The sequence below is a fragment of the Syngnathus leptorhynchus genome, chromosome 11 (assembly GCF_054491065.1).
Source record: "Syngnathus leptorhynchus isolate UIUO chromosome 11, UIUO_Slep, whole genome shotgun sequence".
Taxonomy (NCBI): Eukaryota; Metazoa; Chordata; class Actinopteri; order Syngnathiformes; family Syngnathidae; genus Syngnathus; species Syngnathus leptorhynchus.
In genome coordinates, this window is record NC_141205.1 from 7,830,845 (window position 1) to 7,849,871 (window position 19,027).

A 19,027-nucleotide genomic window follows, 5' to 3' on the forward strand; every position below is an offset into this window, starting at 1 on the left:
AAGTAAATCAAAGTCCCTATTTTAATTTATTGTTTATTTTATTTTTTTCTGGAAAGGACAATACTTACTTAGCCTTTTCCTTATTTCTTTTATATTTTTATACTTCTTACAACACACGTCCAATTTTCTAAATATACAGTTGATTAGAAGCTTTTGCTAAAAAAAAGTTTTGCAAAAGATTATGTCCTCAAAATATGAATCAGTTTCAAAATATTAAAAAGTGATGATTATTTTCATCTCTAACACAACCACTTCATCTTTTGTCACTTTCTTGCATCATTTACTGCCAGATGTTAAATTTGAAACTTCTCTAAAATATGAAACATTTTAGGATTGACTGTGTATCTTTTGACATGTGACCCAGATTTCTACTGTAGGGCAAATATGATGACGATGAAATGTTTAAATGAGGCATTAATTTGTCCAAATATATAGTTTGCCTCTGTTAGCCTCCTTCTTCAAAACTGGCCTTAGTTGATGTTGTCCAGAGTTCACTGTCCGTGTAAGTTAAACAGATGCAGCACAAATGAGTGTGTGCAATAATGATCTTTTGTAAACAATGTACTTATTGTTCTGTCCGTTTTGTCTTTCAAATGTAATCTTGAGGAGTGCTTCTGCCCGTTCGTGTTCATATTTGTTTTGCACATGCAAGAGAAACAGTTGGACTTGTCCCCGAAAAGACGGCACCTTAACGTTTAAAAAAAAAAAAAAAAAAAGAATTTCTATTTACTCTCGTTTCATTCTTTGTGTTAGATGTCAGCGTACGGTGCAGATGGCTGTTTATTAGCGTTCATGTCACGTCCACTGTACGTGTTCACGCTGGCAGATGTTCTTGGGCATCACTTTTTAGCTGGATAGGCGATGCTGAAATTGTATTGTGGGGGATACTGTACAATGTATTACTTTAAAAAAAAATAGCATATTACAAACAATGCCTGTTTATTGTACAAGGAAAAGAAAATAATTTATATTTTTAAGAGATTTTATAAAAGAATGGACTCTTAGATATATACTGTCCTAACCTCATAGTTGTGCATTTTAATGTATGAAATGCATTATTTTCAAGTTGCATTTATTAGCTGAAACTAAGCAGTAGATACATTTGTAACGTTTGCTTATGTCTCCTTGTGTAAAACGTTTCTCCCTTTATCTTTTGTGCAATATGAAGAACCAAAGACAACTCTGTCTGCAACATACAGTAGAATAAATGTATGACTTACTTCAGGGAGCTCATTTCTTTGGCGCAAAACAGACACATTAAAGGACACCGCACTTGAATTTATTTAGCTCACTTGATTATTTAAATTAAGGCTCTCGATATGTAAACGAGAAGCTTTCATGACGTGAGTTGCAAAGAAACACCATGTGCTTACATGATTTGTGTCAGCAATCCAAACAAATTTTAGTTTATATGTACGCCTGAATGAAAAACAACACGGCTTTGATCATCCCAGCATGATATTTTAACATTGTCATCCCGCCATGTTTTGAAGGTGGTTCATCATATTTACACTCAAAGCAACAATAGTGCAAATAGCAAATTTTGTTTTTGTGTTTGGCAAAAGGACAAAAGGTTCCCTCATGCTGTCACACTGATGAAGATTCAACATCCACACCAATCTGGCACAGTACATAATTATTAAAAATGAGAAAAATAGAAAGAAAATGGAAATTAAAAATAATAATGATTTGAATATTTTGGTTAACAACCATTTTCAAAAATGTTCAGATATACAACTTGCAGTCATTTGAGGATCCTTGAACAGCATTTTAACATTTCACAGTTAAAACGAAAGTGGCTTCAGTCACATACAGGTGCAAACACGCTCGCTCGGTAAAGTGGACAATCACTGTTTCCATGGTGACCGGATTGCTCACTTTTGATGCGAGCAGGGGTCTAATTTACAGTGATGAAGTTCTTCATCATAGAACACTGTTGTCAAACTCAAGGCCCGGGACCAGATACGCCACATCATTTTATGTGGCCCGCAAAAGACAAATTGTGCATCAAATTCGTGTGTCATTACTAGAATGGCAAATTGTCTTCACTTTTAATATCTTTTTTTATTTAAATATTTGACCAGTTTTTACTCGTCTGATTTGAAAAGGAGTTATTAGTCAGTTTGTTTTGTAGCTTTTAGTAGGATATAATATGAGTCATGACAGTCATAACGGCCCTCCGAAAGAAGCTATGACTACAATGCGCCCCGGGAAAAAAAATGAGTTTGACACCCCTGTCATAGAATGTCAGCAAATGATTGCTACATATAGATATATATAATGAGGTCTCATCAAGTTTTGCAAGTTTTATTTATTTTTGTTTTTTTTGCTAACTCCAAAACATCATCATTTTAAGTGGCCAACCAGAGCATTACCCAGCCACAAACTCTAAATATTTACCTTGCCACATCGGGGCAACGGAGGTGAAACAGGAAGGGGACTGGAGCAAGCAGAGCTGTCAGTTTAATTACGACTGACATCCGTGATGTATGCAGTGCAGTCTGCTTGGAATCATGAGGCCATTGCTTGCACTTCTCATGTTCTTTTAGAAAGAAAGACACGGGCCAACGTACTGTCAGCATGAAGTATAGCTCAATAATACACAGCACTCATGCACTCTATTTTTCATTATCAAAACCGCTCGGGTCCTTTGTGCGGAATGACGATGCAAAAATTGCCTCTGGGTTGAGACATCCTTTGTGAGGATGTGTGATCGTTCTATAAATATGACGGCATGCATGCAACTGGCCAGTCTGGGACAGCAGAGGAGACTCGGTTACACCAATGGGCATCATGCAACAAACTTTCTAAAGTAGCGAGCTACTCAACATACAGGAAATGTTAAGAGCAGTCACTGGCGTGAGAGATTTCAAGACATGCAAGCTAGGTATTGCATCGAAGGGTTAGAAGGGTGTGCAACACTGTAAATATTTGTATTTCCCTTCTTTAACCTGTTTTTTGTTTTGTTTTTTTCAATTGAGTTGCACAGGTTGTTGGTTACATTTAATGGTTTGAAATGACAAATCTTGGGCTTTTCTTTTTCTTTATATAAAAATAACGGAGGTGTGTAGACTGTTTAGCACTACTGTAGGGCCATTATTTTTCTTCCATGTTCACTTCCTGGAGGAGTAATAAATTGGTGTCCCGCTGGTTTGGTCCACACATCAAGCAGAGAAAGCAGTCGTAAGGAGAAAAGGTTGGTGTGCCAGACAGTGAAGCTTCATTTGCATTAGGTCATCTTACATGTGTGAAAATGAGCCTCGCAGCATAAGTTTTTTTTTTTTTTCCCAACAACACATAATCCACTTAAATGATTATTTTGTTCTCTGATGGATTAACTTCCAGCGTCCTTGCTCATTTTTGTACCCTTACGTCCTGTTGTTGAGCGCCATGATATGTTTTTGGTCCCTGATGGCTGAAGGACTGTCATTAGGTAACTTCTCAAAGCACAATATAAGAGGTTGAAGCCAAATACAAGCACATGATTCATTTGAACCAATACTACTTTCTGCTTCAGGCCTGAGGATATAAACCTCTTCGAGACCCTAATTGTGTCGATTTGAAATACCCCTTTATGTCTCTGACCAAATGTTTGTTTTCTTACAAACATTGTAAAAGTTGACGTTTGACTTTGATGCATGTAGCGCTGATTGACAAACTGTAAATATATTGTCAAATGTAGTCTTAAATTGTCTGATGGTGAGCAATTTTGAAGCAATTGTCTCTTGAATAATAAAGATACTCCAGCCTGGGTCCCCTGAGCCTTATTCGGTGACATCAAGTTTTTTCATTAAAAAAAAAGTGACTATCATATCACTTAAGAGTAGGTGGTAGCGTATAAAAAGGCAAGTTTTAAGAATGGTCGTGGGTGACGGTCGTGACTGGAAATCTAAAACAACACTGCCCTCTTGTGGTTTTAAATGACAGCGCACTAGTTACGTGCATTCCAGTTCTTTTAAGTGAACTGAATCTTTAGAATCAGTTCAATCAGTCAATCAATAATTCACTGAATCGTTTGCTACACTTTCGTATTTATTTTTTTTACCTCGTGTGGTGTACCTATTAAAGTGTCCATGAGATGTACCTAATAACAGACCACTTCATTAGGGAAAAATCACGGTCAAAGCTTAAATGAAAGTGAAAAGTGCCACACCCAAACAACCCCCCACTTTCTGATTGGGTGTTGGATCTGTGACGTCATCTCGGACACTCCATTAGGTACACCGCCATTTTCAGGTGTACCTAATAACAGGCCACTTCATTAGGGAAAAATCACGGTCAAAGCTTAAATGAAAGTGAAAAGTGCCACACCCAAACAACCCCCCACTTTCTGATTGGCTGGTTGATCTGTGACGTCACAAGGACACTCCATTAGGTACACCGCCATTTTCAGGTGTACCTAATCACAGGCCACTTCATTAGGGAAAAATCATGGTCAAAATTTAAATGAAAGTGAAAAGTGCCACACCCAAACAACCCCCCACTTTCTGATTGGCTGGTTGATCTGTGACGTCACAAGGACACTCCATTAGGTACACCGCCATTTTCAGGTGTACCTAATCACAGGCCACTTCATTAGGGAAAAATCATGGTCAAAATTTAAACGAAAGTGAAAAGTGCCACACCCAAACAACCCCCCACTTTCTGATTGGCTGGTTGATCTGTGACGTCACGAGGACACTCCATTAGGTACACCGCCATTTTCAGGTGTACCTAATCACAGGCCACTTCATTAGGGAAAAATCATGGTCAAAATTTAAACGAAAGTGAAAAGTGCCACACCCAAACAACCCCCCACTTTCTGATTGGCTGGTTGATCTGTGACGTCACAAGGACACTCCATTAGGTACACCGCCATTTTCAGGTGTACCTAATCACAGGCCACTTCATTAGGGAAAAATCATGGTCAAAATTTAAATGAAAGTGAAAAGTGCCACACCCAAACAACCCCCCACTTTCTGATTGGCTGGTTGATCTGTGACGTCACAAGGACACTCCATTAGGTACACCACCATTTTCAGGTGTACCTAATCACAGGCCACTTCATTAGGGAAAAATCATGGTCAAAATTTAAATGAAAGTGAAAAGTGCCACACCCAAACAACCCCCCACTTTCTGATTGGCTGGTTGATCTGTGACGTCACAAGGACACTCCATTAGGTACACCGCCATTTTCAGGTGTACCTAATCACAGGCCACTTCATTAGGGAAAAATCATGGTCAAAATTTAAACGAAAGTGAAAAGTGCCACACCCAAACAACCCCCCACTTTCTGATTGGCTGGTTGATCTGTGACGTCACAAGGACACTCCATTAGGTACACCGCCATTTTCAGGTGTACCTAATCACAGGCCACTTCATTAGGGAAAAATCATGGTCAAAATTTAAACGAAAGTGAAAAGTGCCACACCCAAACAACCCCCCACTTTCTGATTGGCTGGTTGATCTGTGACGTCACGAGGACACTCCATTAGGTACACCGCCATTTTCAGGTGTACCTAATCACAGGCCACTTCATTAGGGAAAAATCATGGTCAAAATTTAAACGAAAGTGAAAAGTGCCACACCCAAACAACCCCCCACTTTCTGATTGGCTGGTTGATCTGTGACGTCACAAGGACACTCCATTAGGTACACCGCCATTTTCAGGTGTACCTAATCACAGGCCACTTCATTAGGGAAAAATCATGGTCAAAATTTAAATGAAAGTGAAAAGTGCCACACCCAAACAACCCCCCACTTTCTGATTGGCTGGTTGATCTGTGACGTCACAAGGACACTCCATTAGGTACACCACCATTTTCAGGTGTACCTAATCACAGGCCACTTCATTAGGGAAAAATCATGGTCAAAATTTAAATGAAAGTGAAAAGTGCCACACCCAAACAACCCCCCACTTTCTGATTGGCTGGTTGATCTGTGACGTCACAAGGACACTCCATTAGGTACACCGCCATTTTCAGGTGTACCTAATCACAGGCCACTTCATTAGGGAAAAATCATGGTCAAAATTTAAACGAAAGTGAAAAGTGCCACACCCAAACAACCCCCCACTTTCTGATTGGCTGGTTGATCTGTGACGTCACAAGGACACTCCATTAGGTACACCGCCATTTTCAGGTGTACCTAATCACAGGCCACTTCATTAGGGAAAAATCATGGTCAAAATATAAATGAAAGTGAAAAGTGCCACACCCAAACAACCCCCCACTTTCTGATTGGCTGGTTGATCTGTGACGCCACAAGGACACTCCATTAGGTACACCGCCATTTTCAGGTTTACCTAATAACAGGCCACTTCATTAGGGAAAAATCATGGTCAAAATTTAAATGAAAGTGAAAAGTGCCACACCCAAACAACCCCCCACTTTCTGATTGGCTGGTTGATCTGTGACGTCACAAGGACACTCCATTAGGTACACCGCCATTTTCAGGTGTACCTAATCACAGGCCACTTCATTAGGGAAAAATCATGGTCAAAATTTAAACGAAAGTGAAAAGTGCCACACCCAAACAACCCCCCACTTTCTGATTGGCTGGTTGATCTGTGACGTCACAAGGACACTCCATTAGGTACACCGCCATTTTCAGGTGTACCTAATCACAGGCCACTTCATTAGGGAAAAATCATGGTCAAAATTTAAACGAAAGTGAAAAGTGCCACACCCAAACAACCCCCCACTTTCTGATTGGCTGGTTGATCTGTGACGTCACGAGGACACTCCATTAGGTACACCGCCATTTTCAGGTGTACCTAATCACAGGCCACTTCATTAGGGAAAAATCATGGTCAAAATTTAAACGAAAGTGAAAAGTGCCACACCCAAACAACCCCCCACTTTCTGATTGGCTGGTTGATCTGTGACGTCACAAGGACACTCCATTAGGTACACCGCCATTTTCAGGTGTACCTAATCACAGGCCACTTCATTAGGGAAAAATCATGGTCAAAATATAAACGAAAGTGAAAAGTGCCACACCCAAACAACCCCCCACTTTCTGATTGGCTGGTTGATCTGTGACGCCACAAGGACACTCCATTAGGTACACCGCCATTTTCAGGTTTACCTAATAACAGGCCACTTCATTAGGGAAAAATCATGGTCAAAATTTAAATGAAAGTGAAAAGTGCCACACCCAAACAACCCCCCACTTTCTGATTGGCTGGTTGATCTGTGACGTCACAAGGACACTCCATTAGGTACACCGCCATTTTCAGGTGTACCTAATCACAGGCCACTTCATTAGGGAAAAATCATGGTCAAAATTTAAACGAAAGTGAAAAGTGCCACACCCAAACAACCCCCCACTTTCTGATTGGCTGGTTGATCTGTGACGTCACAAGGACACTCCATTAGGTACACCGCCATTTTCAGGTGTACCTAATCACAGGCCACTTCATTAGGGAAAAATCATGGTCAAAATTTAAACGAAAGTGAAAAGTGCCACACCCAAACAACCCCCCACTTTCTGATTGGCTGGTTGATCTGTGACGTCACGAGGACACTCCATTAGGTACACCGCCATTTTCAGGTGTACCTAATCACAGGCCACTTCATTAGGGAAAAATCATGGTCAAAATTTAAACGAAAGTGAAAAGTGCCACACCCAAACAACCCCCCACTTTCTGATTGGCTGGTTGATCTGTGACGTCACAAGGACACTCCATTAGGTACACCGCCATTTTCAGGTGTACCTAATCACAGGCCACTTCATTAGGGAAAAATCATGGTCAAAATATAAACGAAAGTGAAAAGTGCCACACCCAAACAACCCCCCACTTTCTGATTGGCTGGTTGATCTGTGACGCCACAAGGACACTCCATTAGGTACACCGCCATTTTCAGGTTTACCTAATAACAGGCCACTTCATTAGGGAAAAATCATGGTCAAAATTTAAATGAAAGTGAAAAGTGCCACACCCAAACAACCCCCCACTTTCTGATTGGCTGGTTGATCTGTGACGTCACAAGGACACTCCATTAGGTACACCGCCATTTTCAGGTGTACCTAATCACAGGCCACTTCATTAGGGAAAAATCATGGTCAAAATTTAAACGAAAGTGAAAAGTGCCACACCCAAACAACCCCCCACTTTCTGATTGGCTGGTTGATCTGTGACGTCACAAGGACACTCCATTAGGTACACCGCCATTTTCAGGTGTACCTAATCACAGGCCACTTCATTAGGGAAAAATCATGGTCAAAATTTAAACGAAAGTGAAAAGTGCCACACCCAAACAACCCCCCACTTTCTGATTGGCTGGTTGATCTGTGACGTCACTTGAACGCTCCATTAGTTCGTGAACGGGAAGTCACGTCATTTTTCTTCTTCGTTTTGTATTACGGCGAGGTGGCGCCAGCTTCAATGTGCATTACTGACACCTACGATGTGGGATAAGTTACGTCAATGCATGTTGGTTGAAGTCATGAATTGAAAAAAGAACGTAAAAATGATCCGTTCACTCCCGTTCACTGAAAACATTCGTTTTTTTGAACGAATCGTTCACTCACGAGCCAACACTCCAGCGGACCCATGTGCGGACGGACGGATGCTTAGGATTGCCCTCATAGATCAACCAACATTAAGCAACCAAAATTCAACTATCCGCTTTTCAAAGCACCAATAACTACTAATTAATAATTAATAGTTAGTTTTACCAATAGAAAATAGGTCCCGTATAATGATCCACTTGTTGTGCGAGACTTTCTCACTTGCTCACAGCTATTTTTGCATTATTGTTGTAGCCATCATGATCCACAATTTTTCAGAGAATTGACACAAATCACTCCAGTCACAACTTCAGACTTTACTTAAGATTTCACAAACGTTTTCGTTGTTGTTTGTAAAAACAGTACATATTTTCTGGATTGATCATGAGAAAAATTCAAAATATTCGGGATTTGTGTACACGTGCTAAGACGTTTATCACCTTAACATTTTTAGTCTGGGAAGGATAATCCACCTTACATCAATTGCTCATAACTACAAAAGGAGTTTTTCCAGAATAGATTTGGCTTGCGTAAAATTTGAATTAATTGCGACTGGTTGAGAGCAGAGGCGTGACAAAGTTGTGACAATGTACCCTGTCAACGACGACTGTACGAATAGATATTTGGCCCCTGGGCCTATGTTTGTCACCTCTGGTCTAGATAATAAAATGACAAATATTTTCTCAATACACTATGTGAATGGTTCATTGATTGGACACTACCAAAATTTAAATCAGAATGATCAAAAATGATTACTTCTATTGTGAGATTTTGGAGATTACTATGAGCATATAGTGCACTGGAATAAATCAAAATGCATGGATTTTCGCCGGAACAGGCACAAACCCGTGAATAGCGGGGTTCGATTGTATCGTTGGGTTATGGTTACTAATCATAATCTTCCGCCTCGCCTGACTGGGGTTATGAACCCGTGAGCGGTCACTTACTTTCTGACATCAGACACACACACACAAAAAAACGCTTGTTCTGTTGGTGCCGCCAAGCGTCAACTCGAAATCCTAATCCGGGTTATATAAAATGTCCATCCAATCCGCACCACACCACACGACAAAGTTCTCCTCGCGGCAACATCATGATCATCATCGTCGACCTGCTTCTGATGCTCATCGACCTGACCTACGCCATCCTGGCTGCAGTTGTACAGACCTTTCTGCGCCCGAGGTTGAAGAGCATAGACGGGGAACTGTGCCTGATCACCGGGGCCGGCGGCGCCCTGGGCCGCCTATTCGCGCTGGAGTTCGCCAAGGAGGGCGCCCGCCTGGTTCTATGGGACTGCAACGCGGCTGCCAACGAACGCACCGCCCAGCTGGCCCGGGATCTTGGCGTCAAGGTGCACGCCTACACGGTGGACCTCTCTCGGCGGGAGAGCATCTACGAGGCGGCGGGGCGAGTGAGGACGGAGGTCGGGGACGTGTCCATGTTGGTCAACAACGCAGGCGTTGTGGCTGGCAGAAGGCTGCTGGAATGCCCCGATGAGCTTCTGGAGCGTACCCTGCTCGTCAACTGCCACGCATTGTTCTGGGTGAGACGTGACTTTGATTGCAAAAAAAAAAAAAAGCAAAAGTACAAATTCAACTCAAAGTGAGCAATTGTCTGTTGACAGACCATTTATATGCAATAGCTGTGGTGGGACATAACGAGGTACAAATATTGTTATGTATTTCAAGGTATCCGGGGTTTGTTTTCATATTTTATTTTTAATATTTACTTTTATACAATGCATGAGGAATATATATCAATTGAAGGGAGTAAAAGCCAAATGTAATCAGAAAATGAATAGTCTAGTAAAATCTGCCCTAGTACAACTTGGCATCAATGTAATGTGGTTCCATGTTGGGGAAGCCACATGCAGCATTTACTCGCCTGACATGAGTTACATAACATCTATTCAGTCGCTATTTGTGCACCAGAGTGTGAAGGGAGCAGCAACTTCATCACATTTCCCCATGAGGCCTTAATGTGTCCATTTTTCTGGTTAGCAAAGCTTATGGGTAAATGTTGCCCACCTCTGCTGTCTGCTGGTGTGGCATGAGAACAAGCAGTCTAAGCATGTGAGTCTATTGTTGATCCGCTTACAGCCTCGGTCTGGAAGCTCATTATAACAGCACAACATATTCACTTAGCGGTCACACCATTAGGTACACCAGAACTATCTTGTGACAAACAGTACAAATGGTGTTTGTCACTCTTTATGTCATGTTCACAAATGACACAATCGATGCCACACGACAAGACTAATATTATCTTTCCAAACTCAGATGACCAAGGCCTTCCTGCCCCAGATGAAAGCAAAGAACCACGGTCACATCGTAACCGTTGCCAGTGCTCTTGGCCTCTTCAGCACTGCTTGTGTGGAAGTAAGTAAAGCAGGGATTCTCAACATGGGCTCAAGTCGTACCGATGATTTTAAAGATTCTGACTGTATATTACAAGAAATGTTTGAAGGTATCGATGCTTTTCCTACAGGATTACTGTGCCAGTAAATTCGGTGCAGTCGGTTTCCACGAGTCACTGACCCACGAGTTGTTAGCAGAAGAGCTGGATGGAATTAAAACCACACTCATTTGCCCTTACATTGTGGACACGGGAATGTTCGCAGGCTGCGAAATCAGGTGGAATACTTCAGATCATTCTATTGTCCATCTGACATCGTTAAAATTTAATCTCCAATTTTTAGGAAAGAGCTTCGCAGTCTAATCCCACCATTGGAGCCTCTGTACACCGTTCAGCAGTCCATGACAGCCATTTTGGCAGAACAGCAAATGGTTTGCATCCCTCGCCTTATGTACATCCCGTTTTTGACACGAGCGTAAGTGCAGTTCACTTTTCACAAAACCTGCTCAACATTTGAGGAGTAGGCGACAGTTTATTGTGTTGTACTCTTTTCCCTTTGTAGTTTATTACCATGGGATGCAAATCTTGCCACATATCGCTTCATGGGAGGAGACAAATGTATGCTGCCCTTCATCAAGAACGTTGAACAGAGGACATGTAATGGCCACATAAAATCATCATGAGACTCCGGTCGTTGGTTCTACAATATTTAATATGACGTGTATTTGTGTTGAAATGAAATATGTGATTACAACAGAGTTGAAGCGACTGCAATTTTTATATGACATCTCAGGACTTGATAGCAATAAAACAGCAATTTTGTGGTCTTCATTTTTGGTCTAGATTATAAAATGAACATTTTGATGTCAATAAAAAGTCTGTAAAATACAGTTAAGATATTTTGACGTTGAGCAAGCCAATACTAGAGAATGCAAAATGTTCATTTACATTTGAGATTGTGATGCGCAGACACAAGGGAGGAACCAAAGCAATACAGAGGCCAAATCTATACAAGTGCCTCTTTTTTTTTATTCACATGAAAAACAGTGTCAAAACAAACGAGAAATGACGAAAGCTACAGGAAACATGCAACACAAAATTCAAACGTACAAAAAAAAAAAAAAAAAAGCCTAAATAAATTCAAAACCTGGTGTTCAATTTTCTTTGCTAGAGTTGTTGTAGGAAAAGTGACTGATGGGACTTCTGCACCTTTATTTTTCCAACCTTTTATTCACAACAAACGCAAGAGCTCAAAAGACAAATCTGTAGGTGTTAAGCTACCGTTTGGTCATGGTCTTTAAAAAAAATTAAAAAAAAAACCCTAATCATTATAGTCTGAGGAAACCCATATTCATGAATGATTACCTCTGGGGTGAATTCCACTGTTTGACGACAGTCGTGTGTGTGTGTGTGTGTGTGTGTGTGTGTGTGTGTGTGTGTGAAGATGACAGCGTCTTTTTGAATTGAACAGCGTTCAAACCAGTTGCACATTGGCTCCCTGTAAATAAGCCTGCAGGAACCGGAGGGCGTCTGCGTTAAGACTGCTACTGAGCATTGATGGAACCTACAGCCCCAAAAAAATAAAAGAACAATCAATTACAGAAAACCTAATCAAAATATTTGGCGCTCAATGACAAACATACCCTTCCTGGACAGGCTGTAGAAAGCTTGTGGAGCGAATGAGCCAACAACATTTTCGGATTGCTGACAGCGTCTCCGATAGGGTCGTGCGCCTTCTTCCCGGCAAAAGCCAGCTGCGAGAAAGCCGTCTGATAGCCGGGCGTGTCTTCAATGTCAATGAAATGCTCGTCATCGGGGATGCTGTCATCTTCAGGCAGCTCAAAGAGCCCAATGAGGGCCTGGAGCAGTGGAGGCCTGACCCAACACACACGCAAATAACTAGGTTGGACATTTAAAAGGAAAGTATTTTTTTCCCAAATCTCGCAGTGGAAGCAAATGTTTCAGAAGGACTCAAATAAGCGCTTACCAGAGCTTGGTGTACTCTGTGTCCATCATGGCAGGACATTCGGTGAGGACCTTTGTGATACCAATGGCACAGATCTTTTTCTCAACTGCTCCAGACACTTTCTGAACTTCTGGAATAATGATTTTCTCCAGGACCATACCAAACATTCTGGTAAAAACAGACAAGATTTAGGAGTCATTGAACGCCGTCAATTGATATTCTATTTTTTACCGAGAGCCGAGTTGAGATTATTATGAACACAATTCAAGATGTCATTTTGAGAAATGAGGCCTTCAGCGATTGAAGGCTCAACTATTTGGGGCTGTAGCTCACAAGCGTAAAAATGCTGCAGTAAGCCCGAGATGTACTGCGTAGAAAATATATCATGACAGAGGCAGCATGATTCAGTCAATTTGAATCTTTGGAGACACCAAGATAATTCATGACTGATGTTTTTACCTCGAAACAAAAACGGAGCTACCAGAGTCACATCAATGGTGTTCAAATGAGACTTACTTGGGCTGGATGCTGTCAAAAATCTCCTGGAGTGCAATAGCACCATACTTGACACAATACAGGTTGATAAATACCAAGAAACCTGCGAGTACAACATAGAAAGGAAGAATTTAGACCTCCATTTATTGACTTTCTTTGAAATGAATGAAGTTTGATGACTATACTCACTTTTGATGAACTTTGTGGTTTTGGAGCTTTGGAGTCTCTGGAAGAGCAAAATGAAGATCTGTTTTCTGTACTGAGTGATGGATTCTCTGGCAAAACAACAGCAAAAAAAAAAAAAAAAAGTGTCACGGCCGGTCAATCAGAGTCACCAGTCAAATGTTCAAATAAGCTGAGCCGATTTACGGGGGCATGTGCTCGATGATGCTGTTGAGCAGGTAAAATCCTTGGTGGTCATTGGCCTTGGAGGCAATAAGCTTTTGGAAAACACCAAGCAGTCCAGGCTGAGGGGGAAGAAGAAAAAAAAAAAAAAAAAAAAGCAAAGTCAATGAATGAAATAAACAATGAAGTCAGATCATGAATATTTTCGTTTTTGGGGGCAGAGGGGACAGACATGCAACATTCTGGTTATCCGGCCGTTACGTACTATTTTATCAGCAGCAGATGCAGCAATAGTGGCTCCCCCCTTTTCCATGTAGGCCTGGAGCAGGCGCACCAGAGGGGGGATGTTGCCCGTGCGCTCCCACAACACAGGCTGCAGCAGGTGAGGGAATAACGCCATGTAGGCAGCGGGGATGGAATTGGAATGCATCTCCAGGAGGAGAGACATTACCTGGAATACGTACGGCAGAAACTCTGCGGCAAAGCACAAAAAGTGAAGGTGAGCCTCAAATATGCACAGCAAAAACGTAGAGGGAGGAAACTGACCCTGAACATCGTTCTGGAGGATCTCCGTGAAAACGGGGAAGAGGGCTTCCTCGAAGCTGCCGACAGTGGCGGGGTTAGCCTTGCAGGTGATCCGGACAGACAAGCAGAGGGACTCGAACAAGTAGTGGTTAAAATGTGGCTTGCTGGGGTTCTGAAAGCGACGCGTAAGGAAACTTTAGTGTCGTGCAAATCCAAACAAGCGCTGTGTATTCACAAAACAGATTACCTTGCTGACTAAAAGCAGCTTCTTAGTGAGCTGATCAATCAGAGCGGGAATGTAAGGAACGATGGCTTCCTGGAGCAGTGAGAAGCTGCGCATAATGGCTTTAAAAAAAAAAAAAAAAAGCATCAAATAACTGTGCGGTGAGAGTATAGAGAAGATCACGTTGAGGATACCTTTCATGATATATTCATTTTCTGATGAACCAGGAAGAGTCATTGCCTTGAACAGGTTGGTAAGTAGCATGTCGCTAAACGGTGCCATCTCTACAGCGGTGATACTGAAAAGCAAGCAGTCAAAAAAAAAAAATTAAAAAAAATGAGGATTTCAACCACATGAACATTATTACCAGGACATAGAAGATGGCCATACGTGGCTCAAGACTTACAGTGTTGTATTATTTGGGCCCCTCATGGTAAATAGCCTCTCCAAGGCGTGCGCGGCGTACGTGTGTTCCACAGTGCTTTCTGCCTGCAAGTGCGTTATCAAGAGGGGAACAGCCTGCAGCAGTTGCTCCTTAGGAAGCTGAAAGAGAAGCACCAGGTAAGTTATTCAGCATCACACCAAGGAGAAAGCAAGTTTGGGCGTACCTGGCTTCGGAAGATCATCACGTACTTGATGGCGTCTGCCTTCAACACTGGGAATTCATTCACTGCAATGACATCATCAAGCCCCTTGTCAAAAGACGAACAATAGGAATTGTATTTTGAGATGGTGAAAGTAACAAAAGCTAAGCGTCGCAGACACGTACAAGTGCATTGTAAGGAGACGACATACCGTTAGGGGATTTTAGATCTGTAAGAATGTGATTCACAAAGAACTCAGTCAAATTCACCAGTTCGTTGGCTTGAGTTATTCCGTGCTGGGGGGGAAAAAAATAAAACAAGAGTTCTTTAGGCAAATGTAATCATTCAAGAAAACATTCACAAAACCGCCATCGATACCTTCTGCGTCTGTGCTTTGGATGCCAGTGATGTGACTAAATAGATGGCGGCGTCTTTGTGCTTCCAGTTTGCACCGGGGTTCTTTGCGTACTCGGCCAGCATGGAGCTCACGTATCCAGAGAAGATAGCGGTGACCGGGCCCTCGAAGAACTTACAAAGGCCTCTTACCAAGTCGCAAGCTGCCCTACGACGAGTGTCGATGTCTGAGAAGGGAAGAGGGCCGTACAGGAATGAACTGCCTCGGGTTAATGAGCAATAAAAAATAATATTTGGCAATCCATTGTATAAGAAATCATTAATTATACATGGGAAAAAAAAGGCAGTAATTTAATCTTTACCAGAGCCTTCAAGGTCCCTCCGGATGTATTCTTCAGAGTTATCTTCAAAAGCTTCCTCGTCCGCACCTAATAAAATGTTGTGGACAAAAGTCACAAATAAAATTTCCACATCTCCAAAACTAAAAAGAAAACAGTCCCTTACTCCTGAACTCCATATTGGGCACGATGACCTTCTCGCAAATGCTCGTGAGTGTATTCTGATCCTCGAATAGATTTTTGTAGTGTGGCCTTTCACAGACTGATGCCAAAAACTGGATGGCATTGCTCACGAGCTGCAACAAAAACAAAATGGGTTGAGCGTTGACACCAAGATGAAACCAAATGTTAGTGTGTAACCTTACCAGGTCATATTTAACCTCCTGGCCTGTAGAAACTAAAAGGTTCCAGATGGCAGTGACAAACCGAGGAAGATATGGCTGGAACTCTTCATCGTACTTCTGAGCATAAAGCGCAGCATTGTCACAAATCTGTGACTTGAGGAGCTCAAGGAGACCGGCTTCCTCCTCATCCTAAGAAATCGAAACAACAGACATTTTTAATCTCCTTTACGGGGAGCAAAACGTGAATTTAAGTCAAAACTTTTCACACACTTACATCTGTTTGTAAAAGTTTATTGTCCAAAGTCAGAAGCGCATGGAAATTAGTCATCCAGGTTTCCATGTTATCTTCAAAAAACTCAGGAAGGTCCTGTTGAGGAAAAAAAATTTAGAGCCAGTGACAATTAATACATTGACGGGATACGTCTCGTGATCAAGACTTTGTTCTGAGAAGTTTTTTTTTTAAACTCAGATATATAAAGTGCACAAACCTGAAAGTTAAGACTGTAGAAAAGCTTGGAGATCAACGTGAGCGAGGAGAAGAGGACTTTCAAGGCATTGATATCAGTAGCATGAGTCTGACACAACTCTATAGTAGCCTGCAACCCAAAAGAAGCGTCTCTAAAGTAACTACCGACATAACTGGTTGAAAATTTTGTGTGCCAAAACAAACCTTGAACAACTCTGTCAGCGGTAAGGCAAATGTTTCAAGAACTAGTTTGATCTCCAACCAAAGCTCATTTGACTTAAATTCGTGACGGTACCTGAGAGGGATTAAACAAATAGGGGGGGTGGGGGGGGAGAAGCATCTCAGTACAATGCGGTTGGATAAATTGAGGATTGTGGGATTTGCTAATCGTGTTGGATTAGAATGACTTTGTGCATGAGCCAGAAACGAGCTTTACCTCTTAAAGAGAGAGTGTGCAGTGCGGAGCACTCCATTGATAATGTGGAAGTCTCCGCTTTGGAAACGGGTCACCATCTCTGTCAAAAGGTCAGGCCACTTCTGAGGGAAGTCTTCCCGTCCAATGATGCTGATAGCATCACTCAACTGAAAAAGAAGAACCAATAGAAGGTTTGTTTCAAAACAGAAAAGAAGAAATTGGAGTCCTTAATTCGCATTTTGATGGATTACCTGCTTCTGAATCTGTTCCGGACTACTAAGCATCAAATTGACAATGTTTGCTTTGACTGTGGTTCTGTCTTGTTCTGAAATTTTGTTCGGTTCATCTTCAACCTTTTGAGAAATATCACACAATAAATCATAACGTTCATAGCAGACCCAGCAGCATCACTGACAAAATAATCAATCCAGTTGTCAAAACTCACAACGCGCCAGTTCCTTTTGATGTAGTTTTTGAATGTAACAGCAGCGCAGACCCTAATAACATTGTCTTGGGACTTTTCCAGCAAAGTGAGGAGTAGTAAAGGGTAGTTCTGGTTTCCCTCAACGGATTCAAGAAACTTTTCAGCTATGACAGAAGAGAGAATGCAAAGCAGGGGTTATGACCTGTTCGATGAGCATGGCAAATCATGTAAATATGTATTGATGCGCGAGTATGACGTGCTTTTAACAATTTCTGTGTCTTACCTGGGCGACGGACAGTTGGGTCTGGGTTCAGTGTTTTTCTGAGGAACTCTGTGAGTGTTTGTAGGTTAGCATCATTCAGTTCCATGGTTGCTACTGAGAAGAATATCACGAGTGAGTCACTACTAACCACAATATAATAATAAAATACTTCATGCATTTTATATCTAAAATTCGAGTCAGTGTGACTCAAAATTTCATCTACACAAGTGTGTGACCCCAAAAAATCATTGTTTTAATTCTTGAATATTTTTTGTTGCCGACAAACCTCTGCTCCAAACCTCTGACTACACGGTGAAAATGAGAATATTTACTTTACAAGTCAATTCATGGTTACGTGCCATTTAGCTCATGCCCCTAAAATTTCTAGTTAGCGGCCAGGCCTGTTGATTGCATATGTATTCTGCAATTGACAGGCAGTGTTACCTCCTTTTCTTTCCAAAATATCAGACTTTAAATTGACCAGGGAGGCACTGTATGAATGAATGAGATTATTTGTGTGTTTGTGCTCTGCAATTTGCAGACGACCAATCCAGGGTGTACCCTGCTTCTTGCCCATAGTCAGGTGGGAAGGCTTTCAGCTCAATCGTTCTCATGACGATCAGCAATTTATAAATGTGTGGATGTACAGTACTGTATTTGTGAGTTAGAATTCAGAAAGTATCAGAGGATATGGCTTTACCGTGAAGACACAGCTAATTCAATTCAAGCTAAAGCTCGCGTTTATCTAAAACACTATGTCTCAAAAACACGAGCGATCAGGCCAAAATTGTACAGTTCTTTTGACCCCTAAATATTGATTATTACTTATCATTCAAACATCGAACCTAAAGCTCAGACGTTAGCTCGCTAGCAGCTAACCTAGCAACATGCTACACTCCTGCAGTCATTCAGCTGGCCCTGTTGACTTCAGAGCCAAACGTTATCTAGACTGAAAAAGCTATTTTTGTACAGAGTGGTGTGAAAATGTAAACTTTTAAATTATGTTTGATTTGGATGCAATACTAGCTCAGCTACAATGCCGCGAGACAAAACATCTGAGCAGCATGGAGTGTCAGGTCCTGTAAATAGAACCAAGGCTAGCCATAGCGCTAAGTTGCTAATACAAGGGATAAAGTTAGCTCATTCCTCAGCGACACGCCTTTTATAGCAATCTAATCGCCAATGAGCCCAATGTATGTTTTTGACGTCTCCGTCACTCTAGATAAAAATCATAGTCTTACCGTTACTGTGACTTTCTTTTCAATTGTCAGTGTGAGATGCAGCGGTATTACACACACACAGACAAACACTGCACGTTCGTGCTCGCTGTGCCAGCTTTCAAACGTCTTGAGCAAAAAGGAACTGCGCGGTCACACTACTGCGCATGCGCACATCGCAACCACTGGAGATAGCTACGCCCCTAAGTTCACAATGACTC

At 41.7% G+C, this 19,027-nt stretch overlaps 2 protein-coding genes across 3 annotated transcripts; one reads left to right on the forward strand and one right to left on the reverse strand.

Annotated features, from left to right (window-relative positions):
• Positions 1-9,586: 9,586 nt before the first annotated feature.
• LOC147049249 (retinol dehydrogenase 10-B-like) lies at positions 9,587-11,667 on the forward strand. The gene is made up of 5 exons (XM_085923587.1): positions 9,587-10,036; positions 10,773-10,871; positions 10,981-11,126; positions 11,192-11,323; positions 11,411-11,667. Exons 1-5 carry the CDS (start codon positions 9,587-9,589, stop codon positions 11,529-11,531), a joined length of 948 nt encoding a protein of 315 aa, XP_085779713.1. The 3' UTR covers positions 11,532-11,667.
• cse1l (CSE1 chromosome segregation 1-like (yeast)) lies at positions 11,543-18,998 on the reverse strand. 2 transcript variants are annotated; one of them, XM_085923586.1, is made up of 25 exons: positions 18,831-18,998; positions 17,611-17,700; positions 17,349-17,491; positions 17,155-17,256; positions 16,925-17,070; positions 16,693-16,783; positions 16,511-16,618; positions 16,297-16,389; positions 16,044-16,211; positions 15,845-15,974; positions 15,703-15,768; positions 15,365-15,567; positions 15,198-15,282; positions 15,011-15,072; positions 14,809-14,945; positions 14,597-14,700; positions 14,427-14,524; positions 14,201-14,351; positions 13,920-14,128; positions 13,679-13,776; positions 13,499-13,584; positions 13,331-13,412; positions 12,836-12,982; positions 12,492-12,723; positions 11,543-12,412 (listed from the first exon to the last, which is right to left on the reverse strand). In XM_085923586.1, exons 2-25 carry the CDS (start codon positions 17,693-17,695, stop codon positions 12,323-12,325), a joined length of 2,916 nt encoding a protein of 971 aa, XP_085779712.1. In that variant the 5' UTR covers positions 17,696-17,700; positions 18,831-18,998; the 3' UTR covers positions 11,543-12,322. The 2 variants fall into 2 exon arrangements, with proteins under 2 accessions (XP_085779712.1, XP_085779711.1); XM_085923585.1 differs by having other exon boundaries at positions 17,611-17,703; positions 18,831-18,985.
• Between the last annotated feature and the right edge of the window lie 29 nt (positions 18,999-19,027).

What these genes read in the sequence shown, in the direction of transcription:
- LOC147049249 (XM_085923587.1), top strand. Translation starts at nt 9,587, where the DNA reads ATGATCATCATCGTCGACCTGCTTCTGATGCTCATCGACCTGACCTAC. An exon ending in TTCGCAGGCTGCGAAATCAG is followed by an intron (nt 11,127 to 11,191) that starts GTGGAATACTTC and finishes TCCAATTTTTAG; the next exon opens with GAAAGAGCTTCGCAGTCTAA. An exon ending in ATCCCGTTTTTGACACGAGC is followed by an intron (nt 11,324 to 11,410) that starts GTAAGTGCAGTT and finishes TTCCCTTTGTAG; the next exon opens with TTTATTACCATGGGATGCAA.
- cse1l (XM_085923586.1), bottom strand. Translation starts at nt 17,695, where the DNA reads ATGGAACTGAATGATGCTAACCTACAAACACTCACAGAGTTCCTCAGA. An exon ending in CCCAACTGTCCGTCGCCCAG is followed by an intron (nt 17,492 to 17,610) that starts GTAAGACACAGA and finishes CTTCTGTCATAG; the next exon opens with CTGAAAAGTTTCTTGAATCC. An exon ending in TCTACAGTCTTAACTTTCAG is followed by an intron (nt 16,390 to 16,510) that starts GTTTGTGCACTT and finishes TTTCCTCAACAG; the next exon opens with GACCTTCCTGAGTTTTTTGA.